This window comes from Rana temporaria, chromosome 6 (genome assembly GCF_905171775.1).
Source record: "Rana temporaria chromosome 6, aRanTem1.1, whole genome shotgun sequence".
Classification (NCBI taxonomy): Eukaryota; Metazoa; Chordata; class Amphibia; order Anura; family Ranidae; genus Rana; species Rana temporaria.
In genome coordinates, this window is record NC_053494.1 from 195,804,551 (window position 1) to 195,823,636 (window position 19,086).

General features: G+C 40.2%; 2 protein-coding genes across 4 annotated transcripts in view; one reads left to right on the forward strand and one right to left on the reverse strand.

Annotated features, from left to right (window-relative positions):
• The window catches only part of LRP1B (LDL receptor related protein 1B), a 1,757,966-nt gene that overhangs the window by 1,426,652 nt on the left and 312,228 nt on the right, over window positions 1–19,086 (forward strand). The window lies entirely within an intron of this gene.
• LOC120944132 lies at window positions 6,950–12,091 on the reverse strand. 3 transcript variants are annotated; one of them, XR_005750359.1, is made up of 2 exons: window positions 7,349–7,673; window positions 6,950–7,063 (listed from the first exon to the last, which is right to left on the reverse strand). XR_005750359.1 is itself a non-coding variant. In XM_040358041.1 (2 exons), the coding sequence occupies exons 1-2, from the start codon at window positions 12,064–12,066 to the stop codon at window positions 7,056–7,058; spliced, it is 666 nt and encodes a 221-aa protein (XP_040213975.1). In that variant the 5' UTR covers window positions 12,067–12,091; the 3' UTR covers window positions 6,950–7,055. The 3 variants fall into 3 exon arrangements, 2 of the variants coding, with proteins under 2 accessions (XP_040213975.1, XP_040213974.1); XM_040358041.1 differs by lacking the exon at window positions 7,349–7,673 and adding an exon at window positions 11,409–12,091; XM_040358040.1 differs by lacking the exon at window positions 7,349–7,673 and adding an exon at window positions 11,391–12,091.

Below are 19,086 nucleotides of genomic sequence, written 5' to 3' on the forward strand. Positions count from 1 at the left end.
TGTTATATAGGAAAATAACAGCTTGAGAAAGTTCTGATGAATAATACTCAGCTTGGGAAATAAATTAGACCTAGGGCAATAAAACAGAATTGGGTTACTGGCCTTCAGAAGCCAGACACTTTGCAATGCTTTTCCAAATTCTCAGCTTGAAATATCCCAATACTACCTATCAGTAGCCCACGTAATTACCAGTAGAGGTTCCAATGTCTTTTAGCAGCTTATGGCTTATGGCAATGTTTTGATGTCTAAAGCATGGCCACTGTGCCACAGTGGCCATGCTTTAGACATCAAAACATTGCCATATGCTCAACAAACAGTAAATAAGCTTTAAAACAAGCTCCTTTATTTCTTATCACTGTAGCTGCAGGCACCCTGGAGTAATTCATCCTCACGTTTGTAGCAGAAGCATTTTCACTTTCAGCAAATAAACAAATTCTATTCCCCCCTCCCAGCAGCATCTTTACTGCCTGCTTGCTAACTTCAGGATGAATTGCTCCACAGTGACTGCATCTACTGTGGTCAATGATGGCTTGTTTAAAAGCTTGCTTACTGCTTGTTAATATTAAGTACTTGGCTGTCCTTGGCCATGCCTTTAGTCAGCGTGCTTACTAGACCGAATATGACCTATGTTTTTTTTTGTGTGTGCTGAGAAAACAAAGAATATTTTTTTAAAACCTAGTTGTGTGAATGCTCCCTGAATAATCCAGAGGACAGCCTCTTTATGTGATGCCTTCCAGAGCTAGGAGCCACAGCCCAGGAGAAGCACTAAACTTAAAAAAAAAAAAGCATAATAACCTGATTTAGTTCATCTGCTGATTTTGCAGTTAACATTATGCTACGATATGGAAGAAACAATAGCAATGAAAAAATAAACTAACTCACAATTTCATAAACTATGGAGATCCTGGTATCTCTTTACCTCTCCTGAGGAATACAAAAAACTAATAGAGACATGATTATATCAATGTACAAACATATTCTTGTAAGATACGAAACTTAGCTATTCACTAAGAAGTATTATTACCAACCCACTTATCTGATCATCTAGATAAATCTGTTAATTATATGACTTCATTTTCAAACACAATCAATTATAAATTTCTAATATACATACTTAACAATCACAAGATATGCCATACTCGAGATAAAATACCCTAACGTGTGTAACATAAAAATGTATTTACTGTGGTATTTATTTTACTATGATGTAAAGCATTGTATTCATAAATTACAGATTCCTAACATTGTTTGCATTAATGTATACATTATTAACCCTTTTTTTTATTATTATTTTTATTCCTTCTTTTATGTTGAGTTATATCATACTATACTTATGTTTTTTTTTTCTATTCTCCAATAAAAATGTATTAAGGAAAAAAATAAAATAAATATTATGCATTGCAATGTGGGTAAATCATCTTTAGAAAACCTAAAGTGTATGTAAAGAAAGGATGTATTAATTTTGGATTTTTGTTTGTATACTATTGAGGAAAATTCCCTTCACTTCCTGTCCTAGAGAAGCAGCAGAGAGCCAGAGGAAATCTCCCAATGTGAGCAATTCCCCTCTTAGACAGTTATTATTATTATACAGGAGTTATATAGTGCCAACAGTTTGTGCAGCGCTTTACAAGATGAGGGCAGACAGGTCAGTTACAATCCAATTCAATACAGGAGGAATTAGAGGGCCCTGCTCTTTAAAGATTACAATCTAAAAAGAGTGTTATGTAATACAAAAGGTAAAAACTGTGGGAGAGGAGCTGATAGGTTGTCCCAAAAACAGGTGTCCCCATGGAAAGAATTCCATCTACCTCTTGTTCTGAGGACAACTCAAACATTTTAGATGTCCCCTTTATTTTATTAGTGACAATTGTCAACAGCACAAATAGATGGGTGAATCTCCCCAATGGGGGCACAGACACCTATAAATAATTGAAAGAGGGTTTAAATCTTTTACTCTATCCAAAAATTGAATAGAAGGTTTTATCCAGAGTTACACTTTAAGACAAGTCCCATAGACCATGTCCAATAGACCAGTTGCAGTATATGGGCCAGATCCACAAAGAAGTTACGTTGGCGTATCTATTGATACGCCACGTAACTTCTAGGATGCTCCGGCGTATCTTTGTTTTGTATCCACAAAACAAGATACGCCTGAATGGAGGCTAGATCCGACTGACGTACTACTTAGTACGCCGTCGGATCTTAGGTGCATATTTACGCTGGCCGCTAGGTGACGCTTCTGTTGATTTCCACGTAGAGTATGCAAATTAGCTAGATACACCGATTCTCAGAACGTACGTCGGACCGGCACATTTTTTTATGTCGTCTACGTAAATCTTTTTTCGGCGTAACGTTACCCCTGGGTCTATGAGGCGTACGCAATGTTAAGTATGGACGTCGGGACAACGTAGAATTTTCCGTCGTGTACGTTGTTTGCGTAAAACGTTTGCGAATAGGGCTTTGCATAAATTAGGTCGAAACCATTGACTATTTGCGACGTGATTTTGAGCATGCGCACTGGGATACCCCCACGGACGGCGCATGCGCCGTTCAAAAAAACCTTCATTTACGTGGGGTCAAGTTGAATTAACATAAAACACGCCCACATCTTTGTCATTTGAATTCCGCGCCCTTACGCCGACACATTTACACTACGCCGCCGTAACTTTAGACGCAAGTGCTTTGTGAATACAGCACTTGCCTCTCAAAGTAGCGGCGGCGTAACGTAACTACGATACGCTACGCCTGCTTAAAATTACACCGGTCTACGTGGATCTGGCCCTATGTTTTTAATATAAAGGGTGTGCTTTGAGTTTGAACCAGAGATTGGAGATTTAGGGCCCCATGAAGTGCCAAAGTCTTTAGCCCTAAGCACGCTATAAGCTGAGCATCCATAATCCTTAATTTTTTTTCAGTTTCTGTTGTGTGTACCCACTTTTTTTTATCTTCCCTGATGTTGTAAAGCGCTGCGCAAACTGTTGGCACAATATAAATCCTGTAAAATAATAATAATAATAATAATATTTTATTTTTATTTTTCTCAGACAAGTGCAGGTTTGCATTGTATCACTGGAAGACCTTCTAATTATTTTAGTATGCTTATACAGTATGAACATATTTATATTTATGTATTTATGGTAATATATTCATATTCATATTTGTTAAATTTTTGTGGTTTTCAGCATATGAATCAGTGTGGTTTCCTCCCTTGAATATTTATATCTTCAAAAGAATTTACAGATTCAATTATAAAGTTTATTTCTTTGTGTTAGCTTTAGTTCCTCTTCCCACAATTCACTATCCAAAAGGCTATTATTTTTCACATTATTTGGTTATTTGCAATAACTATTTAACATCCTAGCCTGTATTCATCAACTGGTATGCGTAGTACCGTATATCTCTGGATTTTGTTACAGATTGAATAATTAATTAGTATTTGTCTTAAGCTTTATACACACTATTCAATTCTCTTTAGATTTATGTTTTTCCTTTAGATTTACCAAAACAAGATAAAATGAGGTCAAATCTAAACACTTTCAATGTGTATGCAATCAGTACGACCCTTGCACTACATAGTTAAAGGTAAATCTTAAGGCCCGTACACACAATCAAATTTTCCGACAACAAATGTGTGATGGAAGGGTTTTGTTGGAAAATCTGACCATTTGAATGCTCCATCGGCCAATTGTTGTCGGATTTTCTGACAACAAATGTTGGATAGCATGCTTTAATATTTTCTGACAACAAATGTGTGCCTTTCGGATTATCCGATCGTGTGTACACAAAAATCCAATGTAAAAACACGCATGCTCAGAAGCAATGCTAACCATAAGACAACATTAGCAGAAGTCGTCCAAAGGGTGGCGCCAAAGAGCTGAATAACCACATAGTACATCTAGTAGGTCACTAAGTTTGTGTTTGTTGGCTGACAAAGTTTTGCCTTCTGTATGCAGAACAAGTTCGTGGCCAACGCCCTTTGCACAAAATTCCACGGATTTGTCCGATGGAAATCCGATTGTGTGTACGAGGCTTAAAGGAGATCGAACAACAAAAGTTGTAGAGTGTGTATCCAGCTTTAGTAAGGACCTTAGTGAGTCTGATCTATGTGCAAATTAAGGCCCATACACACGATCAGACTTTCCGTCAACAACGGTCTGACGGACGTGTTTTTTAAGACAATCCGACCGTCTGTATACTCCATCGGACAATTATTGTTGGAATTTCCACTGACAATTGTTCTCTGAGCATGCTCTTAAGCTTTCCGACAACAAATGTGTTATGTTGGATCATCCAATCGTGTGTACACAAGTCCATTGGACTAAAATTCAAAGTACAAACACGCATGCTCAGAACCAATGCTAAACATCAGACAACAATAGCATAAGTTGCCCAAAGGGTGTCGGTAAAGAGCTGAAAAACCATGTGGTTTTGTGAATGTTGGCTGAAAATGTTCTGCCGTGTGTATGCAGAACAAGTTCACGGCCAACGCCCTTCGGACAAAAATCCACGGATTTGTCCGATGGAAGTGCAATCGTGTGTATGAAGCCTCGTACACACGAACGAGGAACTCGACGGGCGAAACACATCGCTTTCCTCATCGAGTTCCTTGTTAGGCTGTCGAGGAACTCGACAAGCCAATTTTCTCCATTCCCGTCAAGGAAATAGAGAACATGCTCTCTTTTTGGCTCGTCGAGTTTCTCGACAGTTTCCTCATTGAAAATGTACACACGACCGGTTTCCTCGGCAAAAAAATATCTCCCAGCAAGTTTCTTGCTGGTTTTTGCCGAGAAACTCGGTCGTGTGTACGAGGCCTGAGGCTTTAGAAAACTTTTTTGCTTTATTATTTTAAAGATTATAGTACACCTATCATGATATTCCAAGAAAGGTTATAGACATGTAAATCTCTTTGGGTGTTTCTGGGTGCCAAAAAAATAAATAAATAGTCTGCAGTTTAAAAAAATATATATTTTTATTTGTAAAAAAGACTATAAGAGACATTATGATAAAAAATGGAAGCTGTTATTGCTGAGCTTTTAGAAGCTAGTTCTCTGGCTCTCATGCCGACCCTCTTGTTGCAATAATTGACTTGGAACAAAAATGCACACAAGGACAGTTTACTGTGACTTTCCTGATCTGCATTGGTGTTCAAACTTGGCGGCTTTTAAAGTAGCATTAATCCCTCAGCGTTTTTTTAGCTTAACACATTTAGCATTATAAAATAAGCATTCCCAAGTAAATGATGTGTTAAAATTCTTACCCCAGGGCTTACAGTTTACAATTTTCTTTGCTGTTGGCTCCTGCTCTCTCAGTAGGGCTTTCTTGAAACTCTGGTGTTTACAGGATAGAGTTAAAAGTGGACAGTTCAGTCTCCAGTCCGTCTGTTAGCTGTTGGAGGGAGGAAGGAGGAGAAGGGGAGTTCCTTGCCCCCCCTAGGCTTTGAAGCTGTGCATTTCTTTTGATACACACAGTGCAGGGAGATACAGATCTAGTGCCTGCATGCAAGGGAAGGGTCCATAGGATGCTGCTAGAGAACTGAGCCCCCCCTGGAACTCGAAAATTTGGGTCAGTGTTCAGGACACCAACTTAACCCCTTTGTGCATAAGGATACACAAATCTTAATGCCTCCTAATAGGCTCAGAGATGGCAGTGGGAACCATCACAGCCAATGAGGACGTATCAGGGATGGAGCTAAGCTCCACTCTGTGTGTCTATGGATACACAGAGTGGGGCTCAAGAGCAAACCCTCATGAGTGCCTCCATAGCAAGCGGCTTCCTATGTTTTGCACTTGGCGGGGTAGAGGAGCCAAGAGCACCGGCATAGGACCCAAGAAGAAGAGGTTCAGGGCTGCTTTGTGCAAACCATTGTACAATGGAGGCAGTATGACATATTTGCTATTAAATACAAATAAATAAACCAAATCACTTTAAAGCTTGTGAGTCAGCATGACAGTGAGGTAACCTGCACATTCAGAAGGAGCAGAACAGAGGAGTGGGGAGCAAATGATCATTACAAACCCAGAGAGTCACACAGCCACTACGAAGGACACAAATGTGGCCCTTGGGTCACAGGTTGAGGTTTAGACAATCTAGAACCAGGTATCAACTCTTAACATCGTCTAAACTCTTTCCTATCAAACCAGCTGGGTGCCAGTGTTGCCACTTAAGCATTTTGTTTCTCTGAAAGGTTTAGGTTAATACGGTGGCCAGTTAGGTGCTGCTTTTAAACATCAGCTCCTTCCAACATCCCTATGAATACATAGATACACATGATTTGAACCCCAGCAGGACTTTTTAGGCAGGATAAGAGGTGATACACAAATGCGAGTAAAAAGTACAAAAGCTTGTTTTGCATAGAACAATACAAAATTATCAAAACGTCATATTGGTCACATATTCAATAAAAAGCGATTGGCAATGTAGCGTAACAATATTTGGCTCAGCCCAGACTGAGTCTAGGCTTACCAGTACATTTATACTTCCCCTTTCCCTTTTTACCTTGGGCTAGTGGGAGGCGGTTTGACACATTCTTGTGTATCTCACTAAATGTACGCTTTTAAAGAGTTAATACATCCTCACATGTAGTGCACATGTGGATGCATGATGTTTTTTCATATGCCACGTCCTAAACAAATTTTGAAAAAGGGAATGACTTAGGGGCTAGTCATGGACTTTGTCGGCATGATAAGTTAGTAAAGATATGAGTCTTTCGAAAACTGACTTTATATATAAAAATATTTATTACAAAAAAATATATATTTTAAAAGTTTTCCTCCAAAGAGTACACATAAATTACACATAGCATTTGATCAGTACAGCGTTCACAGTAATTGATGTAGCTTAGAAGATTAAATCTGGTTATACAGTACTAGCACCAATTGATATAATACTAGACTAGATGTCCAAAAGCGGACTGATAGTTGGAACCATAAATAAATACAAAAGATTCTAAAGAAAATCATCAGCAACTGGAGATTTTTAGCACTTGCGCTGGGTTGATCGGAGTCCTGACATGTTTCGCGCTGTATCTGAGCGCTTCCTCGAAGGACTTAGTGGAGTCAATGTGCTAAATTGGTGAAGGAGACAAATATACATATATAACATATTGATATAGAACAGAAAAATATATAACAGCCTATATAGATATTTAAGAAACCGGAGTGCTCCTATAGCATGCAATATGGTGAGAAAGGACAAAAAAGAGTCACCCCCATGAACATTGTGGAAATAGCCACAGAGAGCAGACAAGATGCCTGGAATTCCAGTCCCAAAAATTCCAGTACGAAGGAGACAGGAGGCATAATGAAATTGGAATATGATAAGTAATAGGGTTTAGACTAAGTTTGCTTACCTATAAAAAGAAGTACAGACAAAATAACTGTGGACTAGCTTGGCTTGATACTCTCTGCATAGAGAGATATGTAGCACGGGCTAGCAAGGAATTGAATTTGTAACCCCAAAGAGAATTAAACGACGTAACATGGGCGGCAAGGGCTGTAGCAAAAAATCAATATATAGAATCACAGCATTAATTGATAGTAAACAGGTAATAGTAATAATTATTAATAAAGGGCAAATAGTGATAACAGCAAGCAAAATGCTTACCCAATATTTGGAACCATTTATATATAGAGTTTGCAATGGCTCATAACAAGACTGCATTCAGCGAGTATAAGTTTAGGGTGTTTCAAAAAAACCCAGTGTCAATCTTTAGAGCAATTCAAGGAGACAGGGGCAGGGATTACCTCGATAGACCAGTCACTGAAACAAAATATAGAGGAAAGGAGACTGTGAGCCTAATGAATCGGCCACACAAAAGTATGAAGGGCATGTTTAGAGATAGAGAATTAGGCTTACCAGTATGCAACACTCGCCACACGTGTCGTTGGTTCGTTTGCCTCACAAGAGGCTGCGGATAGTGTGTAGGGCTTGAGGGCTTTAAATAGCCTCGAGTCTCGCCCCAGATCGACAACTACCGCGGCGCTGCCGGGTGATGTCATCTGTGCTGGCCGCAAAGTAACTGCAGGTGCGCGCGCACCAGATGCGGTGCGCGCGCAGTACTGAAGTTTATGCACCATTCGATGGCGATTACACGCCATCTAGTGGACATATTGAGATACAACAAGGATGGAAAAGCTGTATCTCAAGCGGCCACATCGCATGGAATAAATAGGAGGGACAAAGAAAAGGGCATCACGTCTGGAAGAGATCACAGGGGGGAGGATACTTCATCCAAATCTCACCACAGTTGCAGAAAAGGAGCACAACCATATTAAATGCAAAAAACATTAGTATTTATTTATAAGGTATGGAAGTGGATAGATCTTCCAAATGTACACATGTTATTTAATTATACAGCATAGAGGACCTCGTATAGAAAACAGGGGTACAGTAAATGAGTACAGAGAGAAGGACAACTGGAAAAAATCCCAATAAACCAGTGATCTAAGAACATAGTTAAATGAGCGGTATGATTGGCTACTCTGACATCTAGTTCAGCAAATGACAGGGCCATGGTGACAAGGCAGTCAGAAAAGTCCAGAGTAGTACTTAGGTGCTAATAGAAAAAAATGAATAAGAAAATTTCAAAAATATAAAAGTATACCCAATTAGCTTAATGTTACTACAAGAAGGATTTATAAGACTGTGCCTCATTAATGCCTGGGGGCCGTAAGGCATCCAAACACTCGATCCAATAAGTTTCTTTTTGGAGTACCTGCTTGTCCCAGTTGCCTCCACGGCAATCTTTGGGGACAATAGCAAGTACTATAAACGAGGCAACTGAGGTATTAAATTTATGATATAGGTCAAGGTGACGGCTGACTGATGTTACCATTTTTCCTTGGGAGGAGTAATAGACATGATCCCTAATTCTATGCTTGAAGTTTCTGATGGTTTTGCCCACGTAAAATGCATGGCAGCTACACGTCATAAGGTAAATGATTCCCTGAGTATTACAGTCCGCATAAAAATTGGGGGTAAAAATTTCACCATTGGGTAAAGAAAAAGTAGTACCCTCTCTAACCCAAGGACAAAAATTGCACCTGCCACATCTCATCATACCATTTGGAGGTCGTTGTTGATTTGAATTTGTTTTGTAGTGACTAGAAGTCAATTTATCTCTAAGTGAGCGAGATCTTTTAAAAGTAATATCTGGTCTTTGGCCAATGTAATTACTGAGGATGGGATCGTTAGTCAAAAGTGACCAATGTTTATTTAGAATATTACGCACCTCGATGTGATGGCTTGAGTACCGCGTAATGAATCTTACTGGTTGCGACTCTGTGTTGACTTTTTGTTTAAATAGTAAGTTGATACGAGATTGTCGTGCAGCCTTATTGAATGCTTTCCGTAGTAAGGATTTACTGTAACCTCTCAACAACAACCGTTGCCTGAGTAGGTTAGCCTGTAACAGGAAATCTTTTGTCATAGTGCAATTCCTTCGTAAACGAAGGTATTGTGCATAAGGTATGCTTTTAAGGAGGTTAGTTGGATGTGCACTAGTGGCGTGTAGTAGGGTGTTACCTGCGGTCTCCTTTCTAAAGAGAGAGGAGGTAATTCTGCCATCGCCATCCTTTAAGATGGTGAGGTCAAGAAAGGTGACCTGGTCTGAAGATGCAGTGAACGTGAATTTTAAATTGCGTTCATTAACATTAAGAATATCGATAAATTGATATAGTTGGGAACTGGTACCAGACCAGATGATGAAGATGTCGTCGATGTACCTAAGCCAGTTGATCACATGGCCAGTGTACATCGACAAGTCCTCATCCGAAAAAATATCACGTTCCCACCCCCCCAGGTACAGATTGGCGTAGCCAGGGGCACAGCAAGTGCCCATGGCTACGCCCTGCACCTGGAGGAAGTGGGACTCTTTGAAAACGAAATGATTACGTGTAAGAATAAATCGTAAAAGGTCTATTACAAAATCAATATAGTTCCAATGGTGATGGTCCTGTTCACGGAGGAAGGTACGTGCTGTCGAGATGCCCAACTCGTGAGGGATACTGGAGTATAATGCCTCCACGTCCAAGGTCACGAGGAGGGCATCCCGAGGCACGACCATATCCTCAATTTGTTTAAGAAGGTCCAGGGTATCTCGGGTATACGAGGGCAAAGTAAGTACATGGGGCATGAGGATGGAGTCTACAAACCGGCTGGCATTTTCAGTCAAAGAACCTATGCCGGACACTATCGGTCTACCTGGGGGAGTAAGAGGGTGTTTGTGGATTTTGGGTAATGCATAGAAAGTTGCAGTTCTTGGGTTGCGAATATTAAGGTAGTTGTACAAATCTTGGTCTATGAGACCTCTTTGATGAGCAAGGCCAATAATGGATAGGAATTCATTTTTAAATAGAGCTATTTGTGTATCGTTGATACGTCTATACCACTCTTTGTTGTTTAAGATGTGGAATACCATTTTCTCATAATTGGCCTTGGTCATAAGGACCACATTACCTCCCTTGTCGGACGCTTTTATCTCAAGATCCGGATGGTTTTGAAGGTTCATGATAGCTTGTCGTTGTTTTTTAGAGAGATTATTAGTCAATACATTAGTGTCCATTTGTTTACAATCATTTATAGTACTTAGAAGGAAAGCCCATATATTTGAATTGCTTGTTAAGTCTGGAAAGCGTTGGGATTTTAATTTGAATTTTTTGGTAGAAGGATTAGAAGATATAGTAGATGACAGTGATTCCGAACAAAGGAGAGGATCGGGGGAAGGGGATGTGTTTTCGTCAAGGAGGAGCATGAGGTCCCTAAGGGCTCTAAAATCGTCCATAGTGAAATTTTTCACTTGTTCAGTCATATGTTTTTCTTGGATATTACGTAAGCGATTTTCATCAAATAAAAATTTATATGTTAAATTGCGACAAAAAAGATAAATATCTTTAATTATTTCGTATTTATCGCTTTTCATGGATGGGCAAAAACTTAGGCCAAGCTGAAGGACCTCAAGCTCCTCTGAGGAGAACAAATAGGGGGTAAGATTCAAGACATTTAGGTTGGATTTAGGGGTTAGGTTAAGGGCGGGGTCATCATGGTTAGGTGAAAATTAGGAACCTGAGTGGTGATATGGGAATCAAGGGTGCCTTGTCTCATGTGTTGTTGTGATTGTAATGTTACTTGAGAATTGTCAAGAGAGATGTTTCGCCTGGGAACACCACCCACACTGGGCTCGGAAGTACCCAAAGTAGGTGCTGGACCCAGGGAGGTACCTTGTGGTAGCGACTGTGTTAATAGCGTTTGTATTGCTTGGGCTGCTATACCTCCCATATAGTTGCCCTGTGAATGGCTGCCATCACCACTGGAAGGAGTGTCACCCCGAGTGCGTTGTGGCATGGTATTATCTTTCAGTGGGGGGCATTTAGACAAAGGTACGTTAGACCCACCACCAAAACCCCTCTTACGTGTCCCCGAAGTGGAGGAAGTGGATGCTGGGTAGTTCCGTCTCGAAGGAGGCTGTGAAGGCAATAAAGAAGAGGAGTCAGATTCAGTATCATCTTCAGTTGTATATTGGTTACTGTCTACGTTGCGAGGTACCCTGAAGTTGGAACGTGAGCCTTTGTATTGAGTGGGGGCCTGCCAACGATAGGCAAAGCCCTCACTGAATGCAAATCTGTCCTTCGACAGTTTCACTTGTTTTTTGTAAATGATATCTTTGGTTGTTTTGGTTATAAAGTCTTTGATGTCTTGACATCGTTTATCATAATGGGTATGGCCTTTTATACCTTCATTATTGGATTGTAGTAGCAAGATATCCTGTTCTAAGGATAGCAGCTCTGACTGATGATGGCCTACCAATAATTTCATTAATTGTGTGCTACATGTTGAAAGTGCTTGTTCCCACGCCACTTTGAATTCAGGTATAGTGGTCTGGAAAGAAGGAAACACTTGAATGCGTAGACCTAGTGGGCTAATGTTCTCTCTGGCATACTTATTAAGGAATTCAATATGCCAATGTAAATTTGATTTTTTCTTTAAAAGGCGTTTCATTTTAGCCATGTATTGATTGATATTGATTTCCTGTTCATTATCTAGGTTGCAATTCGTCTGAATTTCGGACATGTATCCTGACCAACCTATGCCGGCAAAGTCCATGATGTAGGGGGGGGGGGGGGGGAAAGGAGGGAAAGAGGGGGGGGGGGGGGGGGGAAATTGGCTAAGAAGGGAGGAGAGGAAGAGACAGAAAAAAAATTTTACTGTATAGAGAGGGAAACGAGGGAAACTCGCTGATAAAAAGGGATAACCTAATTAAACTTATATAAATACTGTAACAATAAATAAGAACACTAAGTAACCTATAATGTGAAGGTTACTAATAGCCCGGGTGCTTCCACCCTAGATTAGATTAAAGAGTTAATACATCCTCACATGTAGTGCACATGTGGATGCATGATGTTTTTTCATATGCCACGTCCTAAACAAATTTTGAAAAAGGGAATGACTTAGGGGCTAGTCATGGACTTTGTCGGCATGATAAGTTAGTAAAGATATGAGTCTTTCGAAAACTGACTTTATATATAAAAATATTTATTACAAAAAAATATATATTTTAAAAGTTTTCCTCCAAAGAGTACACATAAATTACACATAGCATTTGATCAGTACAGCGTTCACAGTAATTGATGTAGCTTAGAAGATTAAATCTGGTTATACAGTACTAGCACCAATTGATATAATACTAGACTAGATGTCCAAAAGCGGACTGATAGTTGGAACCATAAATAAATACAAAAGATTCTAAAGAAAATCATCAGCAACTGGAGATTTTTAGCACTTGCGCTGGGTTGATCGGAGTCCTGACATGTTTCGCGCTGTATCTGAGCGCTTCCTCGAAGGACTTAGTGGAGTCAATGTGCTAAATTGGTGAAGGAGACAAATATACATATATAACATATTGATATAGAACAGAAAAATATATAACAGCCTATATAGATATTTAAGAAACCGGAGTGCTCCTATAGCATGCAATATGGTGAGAAAGGACAAAAAAGAGTCACCCCCATGAACATTGTGGAAATAGCCACAGAGAGCAGACAAGATGCCTGGAATTCCAGTCCCAAAAATTCCAGTACGAAGGAGACAGGAGGCATAATGAAATTGGAATATGATAAGTAATAGGGTTTAGACTAAGTTTGCTTACCTATAAAAAGAAGTACAGACAAAATAACTGTGGACTAGCTTGGCTTGATACTCTCTGCATAGAGAGATATGTAGCACGGGCTAGCAAGGAATTGAATTTGTAACCCCAAAGAGAATTAAACGACGTAACATGGGCGGCAAGGGCTGTAGCAAAAAATCAATATATAGAATCACAGCATTAATTGATAGTAAACAGGTAATAGTAATAATTATTAATAAAGGGCAAATAGTGATAACAGCAAGCAAAATGCTTACCCAATATTTGGAACCATTTATATATAGAGTTTGCAATGGCTCATAACAAGACTGCATTCAGCGAGTATAAGTTTAGGGTGTTTCAAAAAAACCCAGTGTCAATCTTTAGAGCAATTCAAGGAGACAGGGGCAGGGATTACCTCGATAGACCAGTCACTGAAACAAAATATAGAGGAAAGGAGACTGTGAGCCTAATGAATCGGCCACACAAAAGTATGAAGGGCATGTTTAGAGATAGAGAATTAGGCTTACCAGTATGCAACACTCGCCACACGTGTCGTTGGTTCGTTTGCCTCACAAGAGGCTGCGGATAGTGTGTAGGGCTTGAGGGCTTTAAATAGCCTCGAGTCTCGCCCCAGATCGACAACTACCGCGGCGCTGCCGGGTGATGTCATCTGTGCTGGCCGCAAAGTAACTGCAGGTGCGCGCGCACCAGATGCGGTGCGCGCGCAGTACTGAAGTTTATGCACCATTCGATGGCGATTACACGCCATCTAGTGGACATATTGAGATACAACAAGGATGGAAAAGCTGTATCTCAAGCGGCCACATCGCATGGAATAAATAGGAGGGACAAAGAAAAGGGCATCACGTCTGGAAGAGATCACAGGGGGGAGGATACTTCATCCAAATCTCACCACAGTTGCAGAAAAGGAGCACAACCATATTAAATGCAAAAAACATTAGTATTTATTTATAAGGTATGGAAGTGGATAGATCTTCCAAATGTACACATGTTATTTAATTATACAGCATAGAGGACCTCGTATAGAAAACAGGGGTACAGTAAATGAGTACAGAGAGAAGGACAACTGGAAAAAATCCCAATAAACCAGTGATCTAAGAACATAGTTAAATGAGCGGTATGATTGGCTACTCTGACATCTAGTTCAGCAAATGACAGGGCCATGGTGACAAGGCAGTCAGAAAAGTCCAGAGTAGTACTTAGGTGCTAATAGAAAAAAATGAATAAGAAAATTTCAAAAATATAAAAGTATACCCAATTAGCTTAATGTTACTACAAGAAGGATTTATAAGACTGTGCCTCATTAATGCCTGGGGGCCGTAAGGCATCCAAACGCTCGATCCAATAAGTTTCTTTTTGGAGTACCTGCTTGTCCCAGTTGCCTCCACGGCAATCTTTGGGGACAATAGCAAGTACTATAAACGAGGCAACTGAGGTATTAAATTTATGATATAGGTCAAGGTGACGGCTGACTGATGTTACCATTTTTCCTTGGGAGGAGTAATAGACATGATCCCTAATTCTATGCTTGAAGTTTCTGATGGTTTTGCCCACGTAAAATGCATGGCAGCTACACGTCATAAGGTAAATGATTCCCTGAGTATTACAGTCCGCATAAAAATTGGGGGTAAAAATTTCACCATTGGGTAAAGAAAAAGTAGTACCCTCTCTAACCCAAGGACAAAAATTGCACCTGCCACATCTCATCATACCATTTGGAGGTCGTTGTTGATTTGAATTTGTTTTGTAGTGACTAGAAGTCAATTTATCTCTAAGTGAGCGAGATCTTTTAAAAGTAATATCTGGTCTTTGGCCAATGTAATTACTGAGGATGGGATCGTTAGTCAAAAGTGACCAATGTTTATTTAGAATATTACGCACCTCGATGTGATGGCTTGAGTACCGCGTAATGAATCTTACTGGTTGCGACTCTGTGTTGACTTTTTGTTTAAATAGTAAGTTGATACGAGATTGTCGTGCAGCCTTATTGAATGCTTTCCGTAGTAAGGATTTACTGTAACCTCTCAACAACAACCGTTGCCTGAGTAGGTTAGCCTGTAACAGGAAATCTTTTGTCATAGTGCAATTCCTTCGTAAACGAAGGTATTGTGCATAAGGTATGCTTTTAAGGAGGTTAGTTGGATGTGCACTAGTGGCGTGTAGTAGGGTGTTACCTGCGGTCTCCTTTCTAAAGAGAGAGGAGGTAATTCTGCCATCGCCATCCTTTAAGATGGTGAGGTCAAGAAAGGTGACCTGGTCTGAAGATGCAGTGAACGTGAATTTTAAATTGCGTTCATTAACATTAAGAATATCGATAAATTGATATAGTTGGGAACTGGTACCAGACCAGATGATGAAGATGTCGTCGATGTACCTAAGCCAGTTGATCACATGGCCAGTGTACATCGACAAGTCCTCATCCGAAAAAATATCACGTTCCCACCCCCCCAGGTACAGATTGGCGTAGCCAGGGGCACAGCAAGTGCCCATGGCTACGCCCTGCACCTGGAGGAAGTGGGACTCTTTGAAAACGAAATGATTACGTGTAATTTTTTTTTTTGTCGCAATTTAACATATAAATTTTTATTTGATGAAAATCGCTTACGTAATATCCAAGAAAAACATATGACTGAACAAGTGAAAAATTTCACTATGGACGATTTTAGAGCCCTTAGGGACCTCATGCTCCTCCTTGACGAAAACACATCCCCTTCCCCCGATCCTCTCCTTTGTTCGGAATCACTGTCATCTACTATATCTTCTAATCCTTCTACCAAAAAATTCAAATTAAAATCCCAACGCTTTCCAGACTTAACAAGCAATTCAAATATATGGGCTTTCCTTCTAAGTACTATAAATGATTGTAAACAAATGGACACTAATGTATTGACTAATAATCTCTCTAAAAAACAACGACAAGCTATCATGAACCTTCAAAACCATCCGGATCTTGAGATAAAAGCGTCCGACAAGGGAGGTAATGTGGTCCTTATGACCAAGGCCAATTATGAGAAAATGGTATTCCACATCTTAAACAACAAAGAGTGGTATAGACGTATCAACGATACACAAATAGCTCTATTTAAAAATGAATTCCTATCCATTATTGGCCTTGCTCATCAAAGAGGTCTCATAGACCAAGATTTGTACAACTACCTTAATATTCGCAACCCAAGAACTGCAACTTTCTATGCATTACCCAAAATCCACAAACACCCTCTTACTCCCCCAGGTAGACCGATAGTGTCCGGCATAGGTTCTTTGACTGAAAATGCCAGCCGGTTTGTAGACTCCATCCTCATGCCCCATGTACTTACTTTGCCCTCGTATACCCGAGATACCCTGGACCTTCTTAAACAAATTGAGGATATGGTCGTGCCTCGGGATGCCCTCCTCGTGACCTTGGACGTGGAGGCATTATACTCCAGTATCCCTCACGAGTTGGGCATCTCGACAGCACGTACCTTCCTCCGTGAACAGGACCATCACCATTGGAACTATATTGATTTTGTAATAGACCTTTTACGATTTATTCTTACACGTAATCATTTCGTTTTCAAAGAGTCCCACTTCCTCCAGGTGCAGGGCGTAGCCATGGGCACTTGCTGTGCCCCTGGCTACGCCAATCTGTACCTGGGGGGGTGGGAACGTGATATTTTTTCGGATGAGGACTTGTCGATGTACACTGGCCATGTGATCAACTGGCTTAGGTACATCGACGACATCTTCATCATCTGGTCTGGTACCAGTTCCCAACTATATCAATTTATCGATATTCTTAATGTTAATGAACGCAATTTAAAATTCACGTTCACTGCATCTTCAGACCAGGTCACCTTTCTTGACCTCACCATCTTAAAGGATGGCGATGGCAGAATTACCTCCTCTCTCTTTAGAAAGGAGACCGCAGGTAACACCCTACTACACGCCACTAGTGCACATCCAACTAACCTCCTTAAAAGCATACCTTATGCACAATACCTTCGTTTACGAAGGAATTGCACTATGACAAAAGATTTCCTGTTACAGGCTAACCTACTCAGGCAACGGTTGTTGTTGAGAGGTTACAGTAAATCCTTACTACGGAAAGCATTCAATAAGGCTGCACGACAATCTCGTATCAACTTACTATTTAAACAAAAAGTCAACACAGAGTCGCAACCAGTAAGATTCATTACGCGATACTCAAGCCATCACATCGAGGTGCGTAATATTCTAAATAAACATTGGTCACTTTTGACTAACGATCCCATCCTCAGTAATTACATTGGCCAAAGACCAGATATTACTTTTAAAAGATCTCGCTCACTTAGAGATAAATTGACTTCTAGTCACTACAAAACAAATTCAAATCAACAACGACCTCCAAATGGTATGATGAGATGTGGCAGGTGCAATTTTTGTCCTTGGGTTAGAGAGGGTACTACTTTTTCTTTACCCAATGGTGAAATTTTTACCCCCAATTTTTATGCGGACTGTAATACTCAGGGAATCATTTACCTTATGACGTGTAGCTGCCATGCATTTTACGTGGGCAAAACCATCAGAAACTTCAAGCATAGAATTAGGGATCATGTCTATTACTCCTCCCAAGGAAAAATGGTAACATCAGTCAGCCGTCACCTTGACCTATATCATAAATTTAATACCTCAGTTGCCTCGTTTATAGTACTTGCTATTGTCCCCAAAGATTGCCGTGGAGGCAACTGGGACAAGCAGGTACTCCAAAAAGAAACTTATTGGATCGAGCGTTTGGATGCCTTACGGCCCCCAGGCATTAATGAGGCACAGTCTTATAAATCCTTCTTGTAGTAACATTAAGCTAATTGGGTATACTTTTATATTTTTGAAATTTTCTTATTCATTTTTTTCTATTAGCACCTAAGTACTACTCTGGACTTTTCTGACTGCCTTGTCACCATGGCCCTGTCATTTGCTGAACTAGATGTCAGAGTAGCCAATCATACCGCTCATTTAACTATGTTCTTAGATCACTGGTTTATTGGGATTTTTTCCAGTTGTCCTTCTCTCTGTACTCATTTACTGTACCCCTGTTTTCTATACGAGGTCCTCTATGCTGTATAATTAAATAACATGTGTACATTTGGAAGATCTATCCACTTCCATACCTTATAAATAAATACTAATGTTTTTTGCATTTAATATGGTTGTGCTCCTTTTCTGCAACTGTGGTGAGATTTGGATGAAGTATCCTCCCCCCTGTGATCTCTTCCAGACGTGATGCCCTTTTCTTTGTCCCTCCTATTTATTCCATGCGATGTGGCCGCTTGAGATACAGCTTTTCCATCCTTGTTGTATCTCAATATGTCCACTAGATGGCGTGTAATCGCCATCGAATGGTGCATAAACTTCAGTACTGCGCGCGCACCGCATCTGGTGCGCGCGCACCTGCAGTTACTTTGCGGCCAGCACAGATGACATCACCCGGCAGCGCCGCGGTAGTTGTCGATCTGGGGCGAGACTCGAGGCTATTTAAAGCCCTCAAGCCCTACACACTATCCGCAGCCTCTTGTGAGGCAAACGAACCAACGACACGTGTGGCGAGTGTTGCATACTGGTAAGCCTAATTCTCTATCTCTAAACATGCCCTTCATACTTTTGTGTGGCCGATTCATTAGGCTCACAGTCTCCTTTCCTCTATATTTTGTTTCAGTGACTGGTCTATCGAGGTAATCCCTGCCCCTGTCTCCTTGAATTGCTCTAAAGATTGACACTGGGTTTTTTTGAAACACCCTAAACTTATACTCGCTGAATGCAGTCTTGTTATGAGCCATTGCAAACTCTATATATAAATGGTTCCAAATATTGGGTAAGCATTTTGCTTGCTGTTATCACTATTTGCCCTTTATTAATAATTATTACTATTACCTGTTTACTATCAATTAATGCTGTGATTCTATATATTGATTTTTTGCTACAGC